Here is a 23445-nt window from a genome sequence, read left to right as displayed (position 1 = left end):
TGGGAGGCTGGACCCCCGAGGAACCGGCCCGATGGGAAAGGAAAGGCGGCCTTGGTCCTCGCTGAGTCTCGGGAGAGCGGACTCGGGAGGAGGCGAGGACGCCGCGGGCGGCCCTGACGCCGGTCTCACCGACCGCGCCTGGCTCAGGTACGGCCGACGGGGCTGAGAAACTGGCCTTCCTTCTTCTCGCCCTGCCGGGCTGCGTCCGCGGGCTCCTCTGCCATCCGCGCTCCCGCCAGGACCCCATCCCTGCGGGCTCCGCGCCCAGCCCAGCCGGCTCCGGCGGCCGGTAACGTTCCAGCCGACGTAGGCCGCGCTGCCGCGCCCCTTCGCTGGTGCCTGGCGCCCGGCCGGCCTCGGCCCGGACGCAACGCCTCCTTTGACCTCAGGCTCCCTGAGCTCAGCTGCGGGGACAGGCTGGGCTCCGCGTCGGTCGCGCCCTTGGCTGGGCCCCGGACGGAACTGCCAACCCCCGGCCCCAAGTTCTCCCGTGACCTGCGACCTCCCTCGGGGTGTCCGGGGAAACGTCCGAGTCTGCGCCGGGGGCTGGATTAGGGTTGGGGCTTGGAGCCTGCACGTTCGGACCCAGGACCCCGGCGCCGACGGGAGCCAGCCGGAGGCCACCGGCCCAGGCAGGAGGCGCGGCGCGGCGGCTTCAAAGCGCACCCCGCCCCCAAGCAGATGTTTATTATGAAAACTAGGGACGCTTGTCAAGTAGAAGACCCGCAAGGCCTGAGCTCTGAATACGGCCCAAGTCCTGTTCTGTGGTCTTTGAAGACTAAAAGATGAAAATAAACATATCACCCACGTCTACGCGGAGGAACAGCTTTGAGTGCGAGCTCAACCCGGGAGAGGGCCGGGTTGGGGAGGAGAGAGCAAGGCCCGAGGATACGGGGCTTTGTCGTAAGGAGGGTCTCCTCTACGCATCCTCCGCCCCCTAGGGGGCCCCAGGGGACACTCGGGACACCCTCAATGTTGGCGGAGGGTGTCCCCTATCCCAAGAGTCCGAGAGGGAAGGGAAGGGAAGGTCAGGTTCTGTCCCGGGTCTTTACGGTCTGTACCTACCCGCAAACAGACAGAGCCTTCGGGCTTAGTAGGCAGTATTTCTTCCGGGAGAGGGGACGGGAGGAGGAGGGAGGGAGGGAGGGAGGGGCTCCTCGGTCTCCGGAGGATGGCTAAGACCCGGCTTTTCCTAAACACGATCCTAGCTTCTATCTTTCCCTAAATTTAACGAACGAAAAATCTGTTTGGGCCAAAGCGCTAAATTGAAATGGGAGGCGGGGGACCCGCTCTCCCCGGCACCCCCACCGGGCTTCGCGGCTCTTATCTTACTCCCAAACCGCCACCGACTCCGGGGAGGGTCGGCGACCTGGAACCAAGTCTCTGTCTTGCCACAGTTAACCCAGGTGGATTTCGCATCGCGTGATCACGCTTTCTTCCTCCCCAAAATGTTTCCCAAATGAACTTCAAGGGCGAAAGTGCAGCAGAATGAAGAACCAGAGTCCGTCTTGGGGAAGGGGGTTATTCTATGTTATTCTACATGTTATCTGTTCCTTTATTGATTTGGTGTAAAATCAATCCGGTTTCTGTGCTGGGTGGATAAAATGGGGCGGGCGGGGGGCATTTTCTCTCTGGGCTTCCGAGAGCCACAGAGCCACCATTCTCACGGTCCGGTCCCTTGATTGCCGCACATAGGAGAAGAGGCAAGCGCTTTTACAAGTTGGTATAGTCGAGAGAGAGAGACAGAGAGAGAGCGAGAGAGAGAGCCAGACAGAGAGAGAGAGAGAGACAGAGAGAGACAGAGAGAGAGAGAGAGAATGAGAGAGAGAGAGAGAGAGAGAGAGAGAGAGAGAGAGAGGGAGAGAGACATTCATCAAAAAGGAAGAAAGAAGCCTATCCCGGATAGTTTAATAGTAACAGGAACAAAGATGACGCGAACCCCATCAAATGAAACAATACTATTTTGATTCAATTGATCGCAAAGTGTCTTCAATTAATAACTTGGCACTTATTTAAAAGGTTTAACAGAGGTGAGACCGAAACATTTTGTACCGACAACACGTCATGAAATAACAGAATCTTCTTTTGTTTAAAATAACTTAATACACTAGAAAAAATATGGCAAATATAAATAATTTTGTTTTCATGGAGAACAAATAGTTACAAAGCTCAACCGCATACCAAAGTTCAGCTAAAAGAGCTTTTCCTCGTTCTTGTATAAGGGATTAAAAAAAAAAAACCCAAAAACTAAGGAGGCTTTTTTTAGAGAATTGGGATACAGATTGCTTAGTCCAGGGTATCCCAGTTTAAATAGCTACATGAATTGAGACAAACAAAAATATTACTTGAATATACACCCTTGTGAGATAAAATGCAAATGTTGAAAGTCAACTATCAGTTCACACGTTATAGCCAAAATAAACTTTGTTCGTGTTTATCAACATATTTTACACAAACTTAGTGCCTGTATCTATCTGGGTGTTGTTTAAAGTGAGTGATGGAACAGAGAGGGGGAAATAAAGCACGGTCCTCAAATAGGACTTTAGGAAATCTGCAAGAGGGAATACAAGAAAAGGGGGAGGAGAGGGGACTTAACACTGAGCGCCCACTATGTATCAGGCACCACGTGAGGCGCTGTACCTTCACCGTTCCATTTCTTTTCTTTTTCCTTTTCTCACATTTTATACCTGCCTCTGTTGTCTTGGGACAATCAGAGTGCAACTTTTTTGCCCTTCAGACTTTTTTCTTTTGTCCCCCAGCATTAAAGACGGGACAAAAATAAATATAGATAGAAATATATATATATCAATTTCCAGATGCTTTGGGTATTGTTTTTATACTGAAAATGAAAATGGAGTTAAGTGCATGTGAGTAAAGCGGGGGAGGGGGGAGACACCATCAATGGAATACAAGTAACATGCAAACCGGAATTTACTGTCAGCAGTCTGGACAGTTCTGCCATAATAATTTTCTCAGAGAAATCATCGTCTGTGGTATCATTTTTGTATTAATATTTTTTCTCTCCTCGTTTTTATACTGTCTTCCCTCTTCTTGCTCTTCCATACTGGTGGTTTTTAACTCAAAGCACCTGATTCAACGTAAAAGGAGGCCCGCCTCTCTTATCAAATTTCTTGTATTAAAGTGAACTTCGCAGAAAAAGGTCAGTTTCAAAACCTGTGAACTTCCCAGCTGCGTACATTTTTTTTCATCTTAATTCTTTAAATAAGTATACCTCTTCCTTCTGTTTTGCCTTCTTAGCCCATTTTAAAAAACATACACTTTAAGTTGGTAACTCCCCCCCACCCCCACCGCCGCCCCAATTCTCTCGAGATTCGTCCAGGTTCTTTTTCCATATTATTTAATGTACAAAATACTTTAAAATTTTTTTCTTTTTTGTTCCTTGGTTCTCTCTCCGATTTCAGCTTCTGACGAATAGCAATAAGTTCCCTTTCTCTGTTTATCTCTGGTTTGTCTTTTCTACTTTTTTTCCCCTCATTTTTTATTAACAGGATTTTTATTTCTACGCAAGAGTCCATCGTCGCAGTTCTGCCGTGAGCCACACACTCCGCTGTCCCAGCACTCCCTTGTCCAGTCTCTCTCCAGACCTCCCAAACCCAGCCCTACAAAGCCAAATTCTGGGCCCTTGGGTAGGTGAATGGTCAGAAGCCACGGAGCTGGTGCCCCTCTTGGGATCCCAGGTCACGCCCTCCAAGTCCGGGATGCGGAATGGGGCAAGGGGCAATCAGCGGGCGGAAAGAGGCTCGGCTCCCGAGGTCCGGAGCAGGTAACGGAGAAGCAGCGGGGCTCGGAGGGAGTGCAGGCTGCGCGCCGCGCTGCAGGCGCGACGTTGGCGCTGGCGTTGGCGTCACAGACCCAGGGCGGCCGCGTGCTTTTTGGCTTTCAGTCTGAGATCCGCGATGCTGGAGTTCTTGCTGGTAGTCTTGGCGGCAGCCGCGGCGGCCACGACGGAGGCGGCAGAAGCTGAGTCCGCGGCCAGCGTGGCGAGCGGCAGTCCGAAGGGAGGCGCGGGGAACATCATGTAGGGCGCGTGCGCGGCCAGGTGCGGGTGCAGGTGGTGGTGCGCGTGCGCCACGGCGCTGTCCAGCTGCAGCTGCGCCTGAACCTGAAAGGACAAGGGCGTCACGTTGCAATGACTATCCTAGGGTGACAACAGAATAGAAACAGAGCATTAACGGCGTCCAGCTTAGCTCGGGTAAGGCTGGGGCAGGGGACGGGAAAGGGGCATTTGGCTGACCTTATCAGTCTGTTACTGAATCTGGGGTGCCACAGGGATATTCCAGTGACCCTGAGTCTCTGCAACTAGCTCAGTGTGGCCTATCCCCTTGAGTCCCAGGGACTCCCGTCTGCAGGAATTGTGGCCGCCCCCTCGGGAGCTGGGTCTGTCAGAAGGCGACATTACTATTGTGCTAATACATCACCCTCCTGAAAATAACAATGTATATTGGACAGACGACGGGATGAGGGTCATTACCCTCCTCTTTTGATGCTGTCGTACACCTTTTACCCTGCTACTAAAACACTGAAGTACCATTAAGCAAATTACAAAACTTTTAAATGTCACCTAGGGAAGTTGTTGCATCTTCATCACAACTGGCACAATTGTTAGTACTTCTAACATTTACTGCTATTAAAATTACCTTGGGATCTTGTTAAAATGTGGATTCTGATTCAGAAGGTCTAGTGTAGGGCCAGAGATTCTGCATTTCTAACAATCTCCCAGCTGATGCTGATGCTGCAGACTAGGAGATCACCTTCTGAGTAGTGAGGGTCTCCTTTTAAGATTCCCCTCTCTCTCCAGTCATTCTCTCTTGCTTCAGAAGCCTAGCATTAGGATACCAGAATCCAGTGGTGCCAGGAGAGCTAAGATCTGCCTAATACTAACCCTCAATACACAGGTGCAGCCAGGTGTCTCCCCCGACCAGGACACTGGCATCTCAGAGTTAATTCATGACTTCAGAGTCCTACGGAGCAGGGGGCCTGGCCATGGGGAAGGTCAGGCACTGGTTGGGAAAGGATTGCACCCTTAGGCTTGGAGAATGGGGAGTTCAGAGCACTGGGATTTCCCAGGATTAAATCATTGCTGCAGGCTGTACTTTAAAAATATAGTCTTAAAGGTTTCTGTATGGCTAAGAAATGGATTGCAGCCGCAAGGTGTCCCTGGGAAGACCAGTGCTTCCCTCTCTACTAGATATGAAGCTTTGCAGCTTTAAAAAATCAAGTCTGAGCTGGGAGTGTATTTATTTATTTATTTGTTTGTTTATCTTCGGTCAGAGACATTTAATGTGAATAAGAGATAGAAAACACCTAGGAAAATATTTAGAGAGTTGCCTTAGAAACACCTTAGGACTAACCTCTGTACTGGATCTGACAAAATCTTACTCAGAAGGCTTTTCCTTCCTCTCCCCAAGTGCAATCTTTAGTTCATTTTTAAAGGACCCGTTGCTGCCCTCAGGCCTCTGTGGGTTTCCCATGAGGACAGAAAGGACTAGGCATGTAGGCCCCTGACACTGTATAGGTTTTTAAAGGGGAGTAGGCCCACTATATCATCTGAAAATTTATCCTCTACCTGTATAGACACCTATATGGGGACTCAGAGACAGGGGATGTTCAACAATTCAAGCAAATATCCAGGTCTTTCCACAGTTAAAAACAGGTTGAAACTGGGCTGTACTTGCCTGCTGAAATGGCATCCTTAAAGCACCTACATTGACGTACGGTGCTACTCTACAAGCTTCAAATTGGCTGGCAGCCCCTATGAGGACGCCTGCAAAAAATGGGGGAACAAAACACAATAAAGTGAGATTAACATGTCCAGCATTGTTTTCCAAGGTTCCAAATGGAACCAAGATAGAACTACTTCCTTTGGAATTGTACATTTATCTTCCTAAACTGCTGCTAAAATGAAAAGCAATGTAATTTACTCCCAAACTTTAGGACTCTCATTAACTGCCTTCGGAGCAGATTTTTAAATAAGGACCATAGTTATCTTTGACAAGGTTCTTTTCTGTCTTCATAATAACAACATCCCCTAATACTCTTTTTACTTAGAGTATCAAATGTTCTTTGTCTGAGAAGCATACCTTTATGCAGTTGATTTTCTTGTTTTCTACATTTAGCTCTTCGATTTTGAAACCAAACCTACAAAGTGGAGGAAAAAATAAAACCTAGATGTTATGACTCAGAGTAATGTTATAGGCAAGGATTGGGAGATATAGCAAGCAATCTTTGAATTATATACAAGAATCTTAATTTCCAAAGTTAAAAACATAAATAAATGACATAAATAGAAAGATTTCATATACTTTTGCAAGATAAGTTGTTTCTTGATAAATTACTGTAGTCCTGGTTTCATGTTTCCACAGTTAGAATCCCCAAGGCCTAAAACTCGCCCTGATACCTGATACTAAAGTGATAATGGGTTTAGATGTTTGCCCAGTAAGACCTGAGAAGAAAATGCTCATTAATAGCCTGTAATATTAATTAGTTTCATCTTCAAGAAAAACCAAACACCAAAGCAAATAGTGACTGTTTTTTGTTTTTTGTTTCCTGGGGGTGGGGGGGATAAGAGTGGGGGAAGAGGTAATTAGTGTCATAAAAGCCTCACTACAAAGAAGTTTAGAATTTCTCTGTTCCTCTGTGCAGCAGAGTGTAACATGGTAGCAGAATAATTGTGCCATTATCATGATAATCTAATTTGCTTCTATAGAAAAAGCCACTGAGTACAGTTAGGGTAGTAGAGAAGTGTCCAGAAGATAGATCAAAATTTAAATAAAGTATGAAAAAATAAATACCAGCAATGAAGTTCACTTATTATGAGAAAAAAAGAAGAACATTCTGTGAAATGGGAGTGGGGTATGAATCAAGTAACTGCTGGATACTATCTTCTCCCAGATATTACCTTCTTAGATAAACTTGCCAACTTTTAGAGGCAGTATGGCAGATTTTAAGAAATTCAAATAAAGCTTGCTTTTATACTCCAATAATATAGCATTATGTTCCAATAACACAGCATATTGACTGATTCATAAATTAATGTTAAAAACATGAAAGTAAAATATTGCTTCAGAGCTTTCTTCTTGTTTTTGAAAGCAAGTGTCACAGTCAATGGAAATCTTCAAAAATTCCCCTGCCATTTAGTGTAGTAGAAGGGTAGATTTCATGCCAGGGTTGCATCCTTTGTGTACCTCACATGGCCTGAGGCTTTTGCCTCTTTTTTCCCCTAGAAGAGTTGGAGCTGATACACTAATGCTCACAACTGTAATAATTATCATCATGTCTTTAAGGGGTTGCTAAGCCTCTAGAGATCTCAGTGCGCAGAGCAAAGTAGGAGAGGCTTAAAAAGGAAGGCTCTGCTGTTGATGCTGTGATGACCAAGGCAGCCTATTATTACTTTTCCCCTTTAAAGTGACTGCTCTGTTTTTGTCCTGATCCTATTACAAGATGCGGGGAAGCCCCATAAGAATTGCATAGTTCGCTGCAGATGGTGGTCTCTAGCCCAGAGACCTAGGGAGTATCTGTTACAGTGATACTTTGTAACAGCTGCAGATGTTCAGGCCTAAAACTGCTCCATGTGTTCAAACAAATAATGACTATCATTTTCTCCTATTTTATTATTTGAGTGGAAATACAACCTGAAACATTTAAATTCGTTTTCCATAAAACTAAAAGGATATGTATGCATGTATGTATGTAATTTTTTTCCCCTTAAGCGCTCCTGAAGCCTACTTTTCCCATTACATTCACCGCCACAACCGGTAAAGAAAATCTGTTCCAATGCTAACTCCATTTAGTGTGGCACTTGCTGGGGTCAGATTTTGGAAATGTCAATATTAAGATATGTGGATTGTTTTAAAATCAAGTTTCTGTAGGTTCAGGTTCACTTCCCTGGTTAAGTGAGAGAACAAAGAGTGACCAAACGCATTTATTTCTCTGCTATTTCACACACAGTTTGAGATCAACCGCTAACGGCAGACTGTAAATTTGTGCACTTAACAGTTGCTAATTTTCTTTATAGTCTGTACATCTATAAACCTAATTGGCATATCCGCTTGGCAAACCTAGATCCCAGAGCAGACCCTCAAGGAAACCCAACTCCGCCGAACAAAATATTCGTTGTAACTTTTAAGGCATCCAGAAGATAAAACGTTTTCTGTGGGATTTTTTTAAGGCTTATAAAAGTAGGCCCATTAGGATTAAACCACATTAAAGGCATCGAGAGGCGAGGGTCGGGGGTGTGGTTTATAGAAACTCTGGGAGCAAGCCCAGCACAGCTTTCTTCTGCTGGGAACATATGTTGGGATGGGGCGGGGCGGTGGGGGGAGCACGGGAAGGCTTTAAGACCAAGCTCTACTTTGGAAAATAAGACCTCTAGCAGAGACGTCGCTTCCCTTCTCACCTCACTCCAGACATTTGGACCCACACCCTCGTCGTGTGTACCCCAGGCATGCCCCTCCTCTGCTCCCCGCGACCTCCTCACAGGCGGGTACCTGCACTCGGGCCTCGGACAGCCCCAGCCGTTGGCTCAGTTCTTCACGCATAAAGGCGTCCGGGTAGTGAGTCTCGTCAAAAAGCCTCTCCAGCTCGTTGAGTTGTTCCAGGGTGAAATTGGTCCGACTTCGCCTCTGCTTGATTTTGGTCTGGCCTTCGTCCTCCATCCCTTTCGCATCCTCTTTGCGATCCTTCGGCTCCGGGGACACTGGAGGGGGCACCACGAACAGGACCGCACACGTACGTCCACGCGCGCACACAGCAACACACACACACACACACACACACACACACAGACAAAAACAACACAGCAAATGCCATTACCAGATCTGTCTCCAGAAGGATGGAGGATCCTGCCCCCTCCCGGAGTTCCTGTCCAGTTCCTCACCTGGCTGCGAGGAAGAGGATCCTGGAGACGAGAAAAGATCAACTCTGGGCGGCCGCCCGCGGGCAAGGTGGGCATTCACCCACGCATCCCTTTTGCAACTGTGGCCTCAGCTCACCTCCTCACTATTCAGCCCACAGTCCCCTGCCCTCCCCCAAGAACACCAAATCAATTCCACTAACCCTCTCTTGCATTCACTCTCTCCCACTCGCGCACAAAAATCAAAAGAGCCGCACCGGGCGGGTCACAGAACGAGATGCTGGCAGGAGAGCGCAGCGAGGCCACGGACTGGCCTCTTACACCGGCCATTCCCAGAGTGCTGGGCCGTTGTCAGGCCAGCAGTGGCCGCCGCCGGCTCTCTTGTCTCTCTCAAACTTGCTGGTCTAATTTGGGAACAATTGGGCTGAAGGGTCACAGCCGGAGGACAAGACCCCGGGGCCGCATGGCGGGAGCCACTTTCCCGGGCGCTCTCTGCGGACCCAGGGCTTGGACCAAATCCCGCGGACGGCCCACGGACAGTCAGGCAGTCCCTGTCCCCCCTGCCGAATCCCAGTTGCCTGAGCAGAGGCGCCCACGCCATGTTGGCGGCCTGGAGGGCTCGCTGCCCACACCCGGCTGGAAGGCCAGAGGTGGAAAACCAGCTTCGGGGAGCCAGCGAAACAGACCGCTGTCTCTTTCGCTCCTTTCTCCCTCCCCATTGGAAAGGCAGACGCGACCCTGAACGCTTAAACCCACAGAGATCAACAGGTTCAAGCGGAACATTCGGGATCCTCGGTTTCTATTGGTTGCTCAAAGCCTTTTCATGCATCCAGCAGCTCGGATGTTTAATAAAATATGCATTTTTCTGCTCTAGGTTTGCACACATCCGTTGCCACTTTCCTGTCCTTCCTTCTCCTCCCTTTAAAAACAGGAGCTCCATGAGTGTGAGCATACAGGGACACTAGAGGGATGTGGAGATATATATATATATATATATATATATATATATTTAGGCCAAGGGACCGTGATCAGGGGAGCCAGGATCAACATAAGCTGCCCTCTGGAACCTTCAACCTCTGCGCCTGAGTTGGAGACTTGGGTTTTTAAGGTGCAAAAGCTGAGTTTGGATAATCGAGGCTGTTTGCAGTTCTTCCCAGCCCAGAATTCGGATCAGCATGGGTGTTAAAAATCATTTCCAGAAGAGCCGGCCTGCAGACAAATTAATATTTGCCCTGAGCTTGGAAATCAACAATCCCAGGACTTCGTTTGCCCACAGTTCAGACCCTAACTTCGTGGGGGGTGCCTGCTGGTGTACCCAGGGCCTCGAGCTGGGGACTCAGGCCCCGGAGGGTGCACTGGACCGCCTGACAGTTATGCTACCACTTTCCAAATTTAGGAGTACTTGGTACCCCGTCTGGGAGAAGAACCTCTAGAACTCAGCCCAGCTTGGCATTCTAGTTACCGTGATCTTAAGTGTTTCCCACATATCTACTTCTCAAAGTTTGTGTTGTGGACGTTTGTCTTTCCTTAGGGAAGAAGTGGATACATTATAGCACAAACTGAAGCCAAGTTAATAGGAAAATATTTCCACAGATACTGCAATGAAATTTAAATATGAAAACACATCTTTCAGATTCTGCCTTTGGCTTTGTTTATTTCATGCCATCCACAGTGGAAGCCTCTCAAACTTTTGGGGCTTCAAAGAGAAAGATGTCCACATTTACAGTTGATTAACAGACTTAATATAATCCCTATTTTGCCCCCAAATTTCCACTTATTGGCCTAAACAAGAACAGACTGTTATAAACGACTTAATTGCTTGCTTAAATATGTGATTCTAAGCATGCCACATATTTCCTTAATTGGAAAAATATGGCAGCACACCAGTTACTGCAGGCACCAAGTGCCAAATTAATTTTATTGTTGAACTCCTTTGAATTGGTACAGGACGCTCCACCATTTAGAAAAAGGCTTTTCCTAACACTTTCCTGGCACCAAAGGATTATCCCACCACAAAATCAGAGTACTGGATGATGCGACGCAGTAAAATTTCGAAAAACAAACAAACAAACAAAAAAGGAGCCTAACGCATCTCCCGAAAGAAACAGGTCACAGCCTGAACCTTAGCCTGCCTTGGTCTCATTCTACCGTCACAGCTCTAAGAAAATGGGAAGTTTGGGGCCCTAAATTCCAGGCAGCCAGGGTCTTCGCGGAGTTAGCGGCGGCACGAAATCCGGGGCGACTCCAGGGTGAAATCCCAATCAATCTCTCTGTCTCTGTATCTCTGTCCCCTTTCTCTCTTTTTCTTTTTTTTCTCGGGCCTAGGAAAGGGGCTCCCGCAAACTCGGCGCTAGATGCTAACTGTAATCCCGCCGCCTGGCCCAGCTAGTGCCAGCACCCCCTTTCGCAGCCCGGCCCAGCGAACTTCCCCATCCGCCTGCGGGCCGTCTGGGCTGCGGGCCCATCCTCCCGTTGGTGAAAATGCGTTTCGGTGGAATGGGAGTAGCGGGAGCATCTGAGAAGGGCGCGCGCAAACCCCACACGCCCCCCCCTCCCCGCACACACATTCGGACCCCACCCACGACCGTGCACACCATCGGACTCCCACCCCTCCATCCTCACTCCAGCTTCCAGAGCTGGGGTCCAAGAGCCCTCTCCGCGTCCCGCCCCCCTCCCCGCTGGGCCTTGGTGTCCTCTCCCGCCCGAAAGGAGTCAGGAAGGCGGGAAGGGGAACCGCGGCCGGGGGTCAGGCCGTTACCCTCGGTGAGCCGCGGGCTGCCCGGCTCCCTGCTTCTCTCGGCGGCGCCCATGTCCAGCTCCCGGACGGGAGAGCGCGCTCCTCCAGCTCCTCCGCCCGCTCCTCCTCCTCCTGCACCTCCTCCACCTCCTCCGCCTCCGCCTCCGCCTCCTCCGCCGCCGCCGCCTCCGCCGGCCGCCCGGACTGCGGGACTGCTGCGGTCGTCACGGCCCGGCTCCGCGCAGCCGATCGGCTCCTTGGCCCCGCGCAGCGGTCCGCTCTCCAGCACCTCCCGGTACGTGATAGCCTCCTTCTTCTCCTTCACTTTCTGGTCAAAAGACTTCGAGACGAACGCCGTAAGTTCTTCCATCGCCGCCAATGCCCGTCAGCCCCGCGCTCAACGTCTCCCAGCCGAGCCCAGCTCTTTTTTTCCTTCTTCTTTTTTTACTGCTCCAGCCCCCCCAATAATAACACATCAATGGGACAGGGGTGGGGGAGGAGTGGGAGGAGGAGGAAGAAGAAGAAAAAGAAGAGAAGAAAGAAGAAAGAGGAGGAGAAGTAGAAGGAGAAAAAGAAGTAAGAAGAGGAGGAGGTGAAGGAGGAGGAGGAAGAAGAGGAAGAGGGAAGGGGCGGGGGCCGCGGGAGGGAAATGGGAACTGATGCTTCCCTGCCGGAGCGCGCTTGTTCAATGTTAAGATCTTTGACAATTCTTCCTGCGGAGAGTTCAGATCTGATAGCAACGCAGCGCTTGAAGTCTCACTATTTATACTTCGCAAAGGCGGCCCCTTGTTCTGAGTAAATTACCTCCCCTTCGCAACTCGGAGGGAGACCCTTCCTGGGAAGCACCCGCGCCACTACCTGGGGGTGGGGGAGTGGGGGTTGGGAGGTGGGGGTGATAGGGAGAGAGGGAGGGAGGGAGGGGGAGGAGGAGGGAGAGAGAGAGAGAGAGAGAGAGAGAAAGAGAGAGAGAAAGAGAGAGAGAAAGAGAGAGAGAGAGGGAGAGAGAGAGAGAGAGAGAGGGAGAGAGAGAGAGAGAGAGAGAGATTGAGATTGATTAAGGCTGGAGTACAGGGGCTGGAGTGTGAGTGAGGACAGCGAAGGGGGACCAGAGGGAGTGGGAAGAAGAGGCAGACAGTCCAGGTTTTCAGATACCTCGGCCGCCTGCGCTCTTGGCCATTAATTCAGGATGACAAGAATCCATAATTAATTTAATTAGGCGTGGATTTTGCGTTGGTGTCACGGCTTACTTAAACACTAGGGAGCTGGACTTATTCCGCCGGGGCGTGGTCAAAAGGAAACTGACAAGTGCGCGACTCCTGGAGTCAATAGGGTATCCCGACTTGGCATCCGACCCTATGGCCTCGCCGGGCGTCAGGGTGCAGCGCAACTGCTCGGCCCCGCATTGCTGCCCGGCAACCCTGCCCTGCATCAGGCGCCCGGGACCCCAGTTCTGTATCCTGACCCGGTATCCTGATCCTACATCCCTACTACCCCGACCCGAAACCTTGTAGCCTGGCATCCTGGCTTCACAACCCTGCCGAGTCAGGGTCCTTTCCAGTTTCTCAGGCGAGCGCAGCTCCTTTCAGGGGCTTCCGGGCCCGCGGCCAGAGCTGAGCCTGGGTCTTCACCAAGCTCCCTGCCCCGGGGAGTTTGTGATTCACCCCATTATTCGCGTCCTGGAGACCGAGCCGATTCCTCTACGGACAAACCCTGCTCGAAGTGGCTGGTTTGTTTAACACATTTCCCGAGCAGCTGTTCCCTGACAGATTCCATTTTAAAGTGTTTCCTTAGCGCTTGGTCAAGGACAGTTTGACTTCGTTCCCTCTTTGAGGTCTCAGGACCCTCACCCTTCTCCCTTACTCTTTGCACCCGGACCCCTCCCACAATGAACTACAGAAACTCTTCTTTAGCATCCCGGGAAATATTCTAATTGATCTCCTAATTTTGAAAAGAAAATGATTATCCCTCTTTGAGTTTGAAAAAAAAAAATCGATGTTAAGTTTGTGGCCCATCTAATTTATGTACCGTGGATTATTAAAAAAAAAAAAAAAACCTCGCCGGGAGAAAAGCACCCCCCCCCCCAAGCTACGATTTAAAATATATTCCTGGACTATTTACATCGAAACTGTTATATGGAAGGACACATCTATATTCCCGCGTCATTTGTCCGTATTGTGCAGGACAAAGCTTGCTGTGAGAATTGTGGCCGTATATATACCCCTCACATAAGAATATTTACATATGAAAAAAATATTTACATATGGAAAGTTATATTTACCTGAGTGTGTAAACAAATATACCTCTCCAAGTGTGGCTTTGGGGACATTTTTGAGTAGTCTGAATATTAATGCAGTCTTTCTGATGTTAAAGGTAACTTGTTCGTTTTCTTGGATCTTATACTCTTTGTAAAAATAAAAGCAATTATAGAACTTTGATTCCTATATCTTCCACCCATTGGTTAAGGCATTAACACAAAGTTAACAGATAATTTGAGAAGTTCCATCAAAGCAACTGAAACGTGTAAAAAGAGAACACAATTACAACTTAATACATTAATGTTTCTAGAATGTATGTAAATAGAAGCTATACGTAACTTTATGTCATACCACAGTACTCAGATTAAAATATTCAGTTAGTGAACTTAATGAAGATGGAAATCACACTCTTTAGAACTGTTACTTTGCCTTTTTTCTCTTGAATTCTAAAGTTTTTTTCTTCTTAAAACATTTATTTCATTTATTGCTACTTTTAGGAAAAACAAGATCTTTAAGTTTCCAGTATCAATAGCTTTTAGGTATCAGTAAATTACACGAGTGTTTGCTTTTTATTACACTACAAGAGACTCAAAGTACTCACTTTTCAAAGTTATATGAATTTAGAAACATGATTTTACAGTTAGTCTTGGGTTACTATTTGTGACCACTTTACTCCTGATATTATTAGAGGGGAATAACCATAAAACTTTAATCCTTTATGAAAATCCCTTTTTAAGGTTATTTAGCAGAATGACAAATAATGGGATCAGCTAAATGGATGTGGTGCTCAAATAGCTCTCAAACTGAGGTGTTAAATGTGTATCCACAAACAGCTCCAAAAACAGCCACTATTAAAAGTATGGTAAGGGATCAGGAGGCTCACCAGCTACTTTTTTTGCCTTTTCAAGCACATGACTTTTAAGTCTGAACTCAAAATCCATCTACTAAGCTTGAGGGAAAGATGAACACTTTAAAGTTAATTAGGGAAGGCTTGGATACAATAGTTGTATAATTCACACGAAATAGATTTTCCCATAGATTTTTCTGGCGCGTTGCTCTTAGTATATTTACAAATAGTGGCGTTCCTATGAGATGGAGCTAAGAGAGATCTGTAGTATCTAACCACGGATTCCTACTGGCCTAAGGGAAGTTTTGTTTAAAAAAACCCCACCAAACCCAGGTTTTAAAATCATATACTAATAAATGCTCACCAAGTTCTAATGATGTTTCTTTAAATAGCAAATATTTTCCGAGGACAAGACATTTCAAAATGCATTTCTGGTAAAAACAAACAAACGAACAAAAAAATTGAGAGTAAAGTTCAGTTGACAGCCTGCAGACAGATACACAGTTTCCAATAAAATTCAGGACCCCAAAGGTTCATTTCCACCGCCCACTCCCCCACCGGCTCTTGAATTATTTAAAATAAACATGTAGTACTGTAGTTAAGCTTTAAAATGGTTCCTCAAAACAGGTTAGTTAAGGTACAGTCACTTATGAGAAATAAAATTGTGGAGGTGGTTTTCTCCATCTCAAATGTCTGTGGAAAACTGTAGCTTGGGTATACAGCAGTTGTGAACGAGTTGGTTCTCACAGTCGACCCAAACCAAGGCCAACAATTTACCTCCTTATCGATGCTTACTTATAGTAAATAAGAAAAAAATGATGTTCACGCAAGGACATAAAGTCGTATGAGTTACAGAAAATGCTGAATTGCTTTCATTTGTATTGGTTTAAATAACAACAACAAAAACCCCTACACATTTAATTTATTTTCCAGAAGAAACCTCCTTTCCCTGCCTCGGGCAGTTTTCTCCCATTCCGCAACCAACCAGTTACTTTAACGTGAGAAAAAAATTTGCGCCCAACCTGTGCCTTCACCTTCAGGGCAGAAGAAACGCCGACTTTTAATGCATTTTTGCAAATAAATCATTACAATTTAATCACACACGACTCTGACGCTATACAGACACACTCCCATGATTTATTATTGTTGGGCCAGTTTCCTCCTCTCCCAGCGTGAGATAATCGATTTTGCTACGTGTGGTTGTCTATATAACTTCCTATAATGCAGATTGGTTTACTAATTATCTGTGATGATAACGACGGTTACTAAGGCAATAATACTTTTCAGTCCCCACCTTTATTGCTTTTTGGTAACAAGGAACTCAAATAATCAAGCAAGCAAAACCAACACCAAACAAAAAATTGGCGGCGTGACAATCTACTCCCTCGGCACTCCTAACGCCTGGCAGCCTCCATCGATGCACTCGAAAGCTCGGCTGACGCTGCCTGGCGGTGAAACCAGGAAGGCGGTGAGCTTAAACTGAAGTAAGTTCTGTGGACGCCGGCGGCGCTCAGATTTGAAGAAACATTTCCAGATCTGCGGCGCTTGTAAGTCTACGGGAGGTGTAAGCCCGAAGGCCGGAATCCAGGTGATGCCCGCGTCCGGGGCCTGAGAGGCGGCGCCTGCAGCCGAGGGTTTCCGAGGCCCTACTCCAGCTTGAGGCGGCGCGGGCCTGGCGCAGTCTGTGTACGGGAGGCAGCTGCAGCGGCAGCTGCGGGGGGTGGTGGGGGTGCTGGCCCGGCGGCGTGCCGAGCGGCGTAGTGCGCAGGCGCCTCGCACCTGGAGGAGTCTGACCTTTGAGGACCAAGCTGGGGCCTTAGGGGGGTGGCAGCTATCGGGTGGTACGTGGTCGCAGGCCTCAGGCTAGGCCCTGAGTCTCGAGGTGGTGAGGGAGAGTTAGCCACCTGTTTTCCGCCTCCGTTCCTCAACACCTCTCGCACCCCTACCCACACCGCCAGTCCCTGATCCTTGATAGCTGCTTTTGGGTTTCTGGGTTCGTCTTGTAAGGGGTGACCGGTGCTTCGTCACTAGCTATAGGTAGGGTGGAGCGTGAGGCAGGCTGCAACCTGGCGTACTCTGTCCCACCCACTCCGTTGTCTCTACTTTAAATCCGCCTCCCCTTCCAACTCCGCCCTCCCTCCCCCGCCCCTCCCCCACCGCCACTTCCTCCTCCCCGTCCCTCACACTCGCGCGCTGAGAGGAGAGAGAGTGCTGGGTGAAATACACTTTCCCTCCTTAACAAATAAATATACTCGCCTTAAACGCTCATCTGTTTTCTTGACTTAAGGGCTTGTGGCCTTGTGGTCATAGCCCAAGAGCATATGGCTACACTTAAACTGTTTCCTTTGGTGAGAGGTTATAATGCACTGTTATACATGTTGCCTGCTCTTGATTTTAGGTCATCCTTAATTTCTCTTTTAGAGGTTGTATATCTTTAAATGCACAGTGGAGGCCAATTTCTTTTTCTTTTTTGCATTTTCAGAATTAGCAGTAACTTATTTGTATTTCAACTAACTAGGTACTAGGTAGTTAAATAAATTAAAATGTCTCGTGGTCACAAAAAAGTATTCAAGTTGTCATCTTTGGACTTAACCATAAAAGCTCTAAGTGAAGGAGGTACACAGAGTTTTCAGGTTTAAGGATTGGAGCAGATATGACAGGTGCAACCCTGTGAGGAAACTGGGTATCCTTTGAGAGCCCCGTTAGCCCTAGGGTCTATAAATATTCACTTTATTTGCAGACACAGGAGATTTCCTGCTAAGTGATAGCACTTTATTAATGTATGTTCTTCAATAAGAGGGCTAAAAATGTTTGAAACTGAAAAAGATAAAGGCAGCTGGCACCTGTTAATTGGCCTTACCAACTTGACTAGTCTCAGCAGAGTTGTGTTATGAGTTGGAATACTTGTGTAATAAGATTGTTGTATTAGATGTATAGGTATATTTTCTGCCTTCATTTTCACACCAGTGGGAGGAAATTCGTATGACTGATAATGTTTTTTTAAAAAAGACGCTAGTCTGCATATTTTTAGTTGTGCTGGGAGGAGTGTTTTGATAATTCTGTATCTCTTGAGTTTTGCTTTATTTTGCTCATTAAGCTAGAATTTTACCTTAGTTCTTTTATTGCCTTGGGTGGTTCTCTGCTTGTTTGTGGATTTCTTCCTATGCTAAACGGTGTTAACCCCGTTTTTACTTTTCTCTACCTCTTTGAGGTGGAATTCCCATTGAAATGATTGTTCCTCCCCCCTCCCCTTTGGTCATGTGTCCAAGATCAAAAAGATTATAGTTTGATATACTGTGAATGAGTAGTGGTGAAATAATTATAAACTGTCATGTCCTTTAGGAATCTTTGTTCTCTCTTAACTGCCTGCTTTCTGAAAAAGATAACTGCTTATTCTACCTTTATTGATTACCAGACAAAGGAACTACTTGTGTATGCTTTTAAGCTGTCTTTTGAGTGAACACATTTTGGCTCTACATCTTCAATCGGTCACCTAAACTTTACAGTAAGATGTTTTTGTAAATTGATGTCCTACTGTAGTCATTATGTCATGGCTTCAGTTCTATAGTGGGAGTAGTTGGATATGGTTTGAAACCATGAGACTACAACCAGGAAGTAATAGAGGCTAGAGTGAGAACAGAAAACTGAGAGCCTTAGGAGATGTGTCCTTGTGTTGCCTTTTCTGCTTACAGATAGATTGAAAAATTGTTACGTTCTGGGATTCCTAAAAATCTGTGCTCAATTCATCATTTCTCTTATCGGAAAGAGCTATTAATGGGTCTTTCCATGTGTTATACCTTACCAATGGAGTTAAATATAAACAGTTCTTCCTTACTAGGAGTGTGTGATATAGATTGACCACCATGACTTGAATGAGCAAATATATTCAATTATATGCTAGAGACATTATGGAAATCCAGAGGTAAGTATGAATCTAGGGAATTCAGTACTGTCATGGATAGAGAAGACAGTTTGTGGATCTACCTCTGATTTGTTCTTAGTGTTCACTTTCTTTTCTGAATAAATATTTGAAGTTAACTATAATAAAGAAATGCAGTGGCTTTTTGCTTTCTCTTATTGAGATTAATTATACTTCAGCATGATTTTTTGAAATGTAAATGTGTTACTTGAAAAAATATTTATAGATTTATGACAGTGATTTTTTAACTTTTTTCACCCGGTTGCTTTAAGGAAGGATTTTATATCTTCCATTAACTTTTATGAGTTAATGTAACCATTCTTCTAATATGTATGAATTATGTTATTTGAAATTAAAACATAGAAAAAATTTACACCCATCTCTCAATCTCTTTTTTGGTCACCAACAAGGTACATAATTAGATGTATGTCGTTTTCTTTTTTTCCTACTTCTTTATGCCTTCTATAGGGACTCAATAAGCTGGACAAAAATGGAGAATGGAAATGACTGTGGGTACCTTAGAGTAGTGGGTCTCACAGTTTTTAGTTTTAGGATCACTTTAGATTCTTAAAAGTTATTGAGAACCCTATGAACTTAAAAAAAAAATTATTTATTTGTTTATTTACTTTGGCTGCACCAGGTCTTAGTTGTGGCATGCGGGATCTTTAGTTGCGGCATGCATGCGAGCGAGATCTAGTTTCCTGAACAGGGATCCAACCTGGGGCCCCTGCATTGGGAGTGGGGAGTCTTATCCACTGGACCACCAGGGAAGTCCTGAGGACCCTACAAACTTTTATCTACATGGGCTATATCTAGAAATACTGCCTTACTAGTAATTAAGCCAGAAAAATTCGAAATATTTATTAATCCACTTAAAAATAACAATAATAAATCCATTACTTGGTAACATAACATATTTGATATGAAAAATAGCTATATTTTCTAAAACAAAACAAACTTAGTGAGAAAAGTGGCATTATTTTTCATTTTTGCAAATCTCTACTATCTGGCTTAATAGAAGACAGTTGGATTCTTATATCTGCTTCTGCATTCAGTCTATTGTGATGAGTTTTTTGAATGAAGTATATGAAGAAAATCTGGATTCACACAGATATGGTGTTGGAAAAAGTAGTATTTTAATAGCCTTTTCAGATAATTACTTCTTTAATACTACTCCAGAACTTGACAAGTAGTTTCTTAAAGGTTGATTGCAATGTGTTATTTGAAACTATATCAATGACCTTTTCATGCTTACATTAAAATCTGTTGGTCTGGGCTTCCCTGGTGGCACAGTGGTTGAGAGTCCACCTGCCGATGCAGGGGACACGGGTTCATGCCCCGGTCCCGGAAGATCCCACATGCCGCGGAGCGGCTGGGCCTGTAAGCCATGACCGCTGAGCCTGCACGTCCGGAGCCTGTGCTCCGCAAAGGGAGAGGCCACAACAGTGAGAGGCCCACGTACCGCAAAAAAAAAAAAAAAAAAAAAAAAAAAAAAAATTCTATTGATCTTTCTGGCACTGTGAATGGATTTTTTACTCATATATGATTCTGTGACATCATGCATTGGTCTGTTGGAAAATACTGGTTCACTGAGTTATGCATCTCTTCCAGATATTGACACCCTTCATTATATAATATTTAAAAAATTCCCATATGTTAATATCACCATTGATATCATCAGAGGAATCTTTAAGTGCTGAGAAGCTGTCAATCTCATGGTGACAAATACATGTTATCCAACATTTTGATTTTTGCTTGAGAGCTCAAATTTTATCATTGGCAACAAATTGACACTCCTTGAAGTGAAAGACTCCCTTAATTCATTTTTGAGAAAATGTCTGTCAAATACCCAAGTCTGAATAATCATAGTCAGTTCTTTAAAATAAATAGTGTTTCAGGATAAAAGCAGCTAGTTCAACTTGTAATTCAGCTGCACAAATACTTTTCTCAAGGTAACCATCGTTCTTCAGTATGCAGCAGCAGTTATGTGTATTTCCTAATTCATCACACAGAATATTAAGATGTGTTCTCAAGGGTTGAAATTTAATAAAATTAATGACTTTTACTGCTTTATCAAGGACATTCCTAAGTGCAACTGCCTTTTTTTTTTTTTTTTTAATAAACTGTGTGTTGCAGTGAAGAATTCAATGACTGCTAGTACCATTTGGCCCCATTGCCTTGATTCCCATTAAAGCACCAGCAGTTTTGCCTACCATTGCTTCTACGTTATCAGTGCAAAAGTCAATACAGTGAAAAAGGTAAATCATGTTTTAGTATTATAATAAAAATAGTTTCGACTTGTTGGATCCTCTGAGGTCTTAGGGACCGCCGGGGTCTAGAGAACCACTTTGAGAACTGCTGTTAAACTGGAATGTAAGCTCCTTGAGGGCAAGGATTTTTCTCTCTTGTTCATTTATGTATCCCTTGTACCTGGGCCTGCTGTCATCCTGGAACTTTTTAACCTATCTCAAGTGTTAGACCACTTGTTTTCTGAATCTGGGTCATCTTTGTTCACTCTCTCCTTTTGGTAGAGCACATCCTTCAGTACCTTCCTAAAAAAGGGTGAGTGTGAGGTGTAATTTTGAGCCTTTGCATATCAGAAAATGTCTTTATTTTGATCTCATATTAGATCTATGATTGGGCTGAATATAGATTGTAGTTTGAAAATAATTTTCACTTAGAACTTTGAAGGCAAGTCACCATGGTTTGCTGTGTTGCTGCTGAGAAGCCCTGTGCCTTTTATTGTGATTCCCCATTTTTTTATCTTTAGAAGTTTAGGATCTTCTTTGTATTCCTCATTTCTAAAGTTTTATGAGGTATGTCTGGTATAAGTCTTTAAATTCATTGTCCCAGGGATTTAGGGCAATTCATATCTTTAAATTCTGGAAATTTTTAAAATTATTCTTTGGATGTTTTTCTTTATCTCTTTTCTATGCTTTGTTTCTTTCTGGAATGCGTATCAATTGGATATTGGACTTCCTGGATTGATCCTCTTTTACCTTCTGTTTTTTATCTTTTTATTTTTTTACTTTTCATGAGTGCTTTGATAGTATCTTCTAAGCCTATTGAATTTCTTAGAAATTATCATTTGTTTAAATTTTAAGCTTTCTCTCCTGTTTATGGATGTTCCTCCTATTCTTGTTTGCTGGATCATCTTCTCATATATTTCTGAGGATATTAACTGATTTTTAAAAAAATTTCTGGCATGTTCCTGGTTTACTATGAGTTGCTTTTTTTTTTTTTTCTGTTTGGCTTCTGTCTCTCATGATGAAGTCTTTCATCACATGATTGATTTTCCTTTGTTGTATAATTACTAAAAAGTTAACAAAAAAGTTTGTAGAAAGAAAGTTTACTGTGGGGAATTCCCTGGTGGTCCAGTGGTTAGGACTTCTTGCTCTCACTGCCAGGTGCCTGGGTTCAATCCCTAGTTGGGGAACTAAGATCCCACAAGCTGCATGGCGCGGCCAAAAAAAAGAAAAAGTTTACTGTGTTCAAGGTTTGGGCTTGGTTATAATACTTGCATAATACTTATGTATCTTCTTCCAGGTACTGTTTAGTTTTTGGAGAAAAGAATCCTCTATCTGAATTCTTGGATCCAAGCACACACAGGGCTACAGTATTTACTGTTAGATTGTAGACTTTCACTTAATCCCTTTAACTTTTAGTTGAGCATCTCTCTGCCCTTTTTTACTGTGCCCCTGGACCTGGTGCTTCACTGTTTCATCATTTTTCCAAAATAAACCACCTCTTCTGCTGGGATTGGGGAATAGTAGTCACTTATCTGGGTTGGATGGCAGAGGGGACCTGGGAGATTACTTTTTTTACAGGCTTTCAACCAATTCCCTTGTTTTTTAGTTCTGTGCCTCATTGTGCCTGCTGTGGTATCTGGTGTCTCGAATTCCTGATCCTTTCTGATTTTTGCTATGTGAATTGGCTTTTCTCCTGTTGGAATTCTCTGCAGTTGCTTGATGTTCAGCTTTCTTAGCTCTAAATCCTGCATCTGTTTTTCATTTGCTAAAAATTTGTTGACATGTCTTGTCTACTGTTCGTGTTGTTTTCTCCTCTGGTCTCTTTATCCTTGTGCATTTATGCTTTTTTATCTTTTACTCTAATTTTAGTATTTGTTAAACCAGATAATAAATAAAAACTCATCTTAATTTATATGGTTATTTGTGGGTAAAGAAAATTCTTAACTGTTTAAAGGTGAAACCAAGAAAGGAAGAAAGACAGGAAATGAGAACAGTTAGATGATCACTATTACTCAATTATGTACAAATTTCTTAATGAAAATACAGACACACAGATATGTGGTTACATATGATATATAATAGATATATGGATATAAATATGTAAATGGATATTATATACACACATTTAAATATATATATGTATATATGTACATATATACTATATGTATATGTAGGATTTCCTAATCATAGTATTTTGAAAGCTGGAAAGGATCATGGTGATCTTATATGCAGTACAGTTTTGTTTTCAATGAGGAAACTGGCTTAGATATGCTAGTGAGTTACTGAATATTTCAAAACCAAGTTTTCCCATTGTTTTGTTGAACTGTGAAATGTTAGAAATGTGAACAACTTTGAGGTTCAGAACTATATTGAAAGTCTAATTCTGGCTCCAGGTAAATAGCTTTAAGTCTTGAATTGAGTTATAATAGTGATTTTTCAACTTGTATTGCATTAGAGTCAGGGAAGGGATGGCTCACCTGGTTCTGAAAGCAAAGTTGTAATTTAATGTATTGCTTTCTTTAGAGTAATGATATTTAACTTAATTTAAGTAAATATTAAAGGAAAG

General features: G+C 44.6%; 2 protein-coding genes across 6 annotated transcripts in view; one reads left to right on the top strand and one right to left on the bottom strand.

Annotated features, from left to right (window-relative positions):
- Positions 1 to 3865: 3865 nt before the first annotated feature.
- Positions 3866 to 11979, bottom strand: SHOX2 (SHOX homeobox 2). Of its 2 annotated transcripts, none has more exons than XM_030842378.2 (5): positions 11631 to 11979; positions 8508 to 8716; positions 6102 to 6159; positions 5697 to 5785; positions 3866 to 4159 (listed from the first exon to the last, which is right to left on the bottom strand). In XM_030842378.2, the coding sequence occupies exons 1-5, from the start codon at positions 11977 to 11979 to the stop codon at positions 3866 to 3868; spliced, it is 999 nt and encodes a 332-aa protein (XP_030698238.2). The 2 variants fall into 2 exon arrangements, with proteins under 2 accessions (XP_030698238.2, XP_030698239.2); XM_030842379.2 differs by having other exon boundaries at positions 3866 to 4123.
- A 4149-nt stretch (positions 11980 to 16128) lies between these two features.
- RSRC1 (arginine and serine rich coiled-coil 1) overlaps positions 16129 to 23445 on the top strand; it is a 451220-nt gene continuing 443903 nt past the window's right edge. For 3 of the 4 annotated variants that reach the window (XR_009563777.1, XM_060298486.1, XM_030842422.2), the window contains exon 1: positions 16157 to 16299. The gene's annotated coding sequence lies outside the window, so the exon portion shown is untranslated. Of the gene's footprint in view, positions 16300 to 23445 lie in introns of all 4 variants that reach the window. The other variant, XM_060298485.1, reaches the window with a different exon arrangement.

Source organism: Globicephala melas, chromosome 4, assembly GCF_963455315.2.
Source record: "Globicephala melas chromosome 4, mGloMel1.2, whole genome shotgun sequence".
Classification (NCBI taxonomy): Eukaryota; Metazoa; Chordata; class Mammalia; order Artiodactyla; family Delphinidae; genus Globicephala; species Globicephala melas.
Note: the sequence above shows the minus strand (reverse complement) of the source record. Positions and strands in the feature narration are given on the sequence as shown.

What these genes read in the sequence shown, in the direction of transcription:
- SHOX2 (XM_030842378.2), bottom strand. Translation starts at nt 11,979, where the DNA reads ATGGAAGAACTTACGGCGTTCGTCTCGAAGTCTTTTGACCAGAAAGTG. An exon ending in CAGCCCGCGGCTCACCGAGG is followed by an intron (nt 8,717 to 11,630) that starts GTAACGGCCTGA and finishes TGCCCCCTCCAG; the next exon opens with TGTCCCCGGAGCCGAAGGAT. An exon ending in TAAGGATGCCATTTCAGCAG is followed by an intron (nt 4,160 to 5,696) that starts GCAAGTACAGCC and finishes TTGTCACCCTAG; the next exon opens with GATAGTCATTGCAACGTGAC.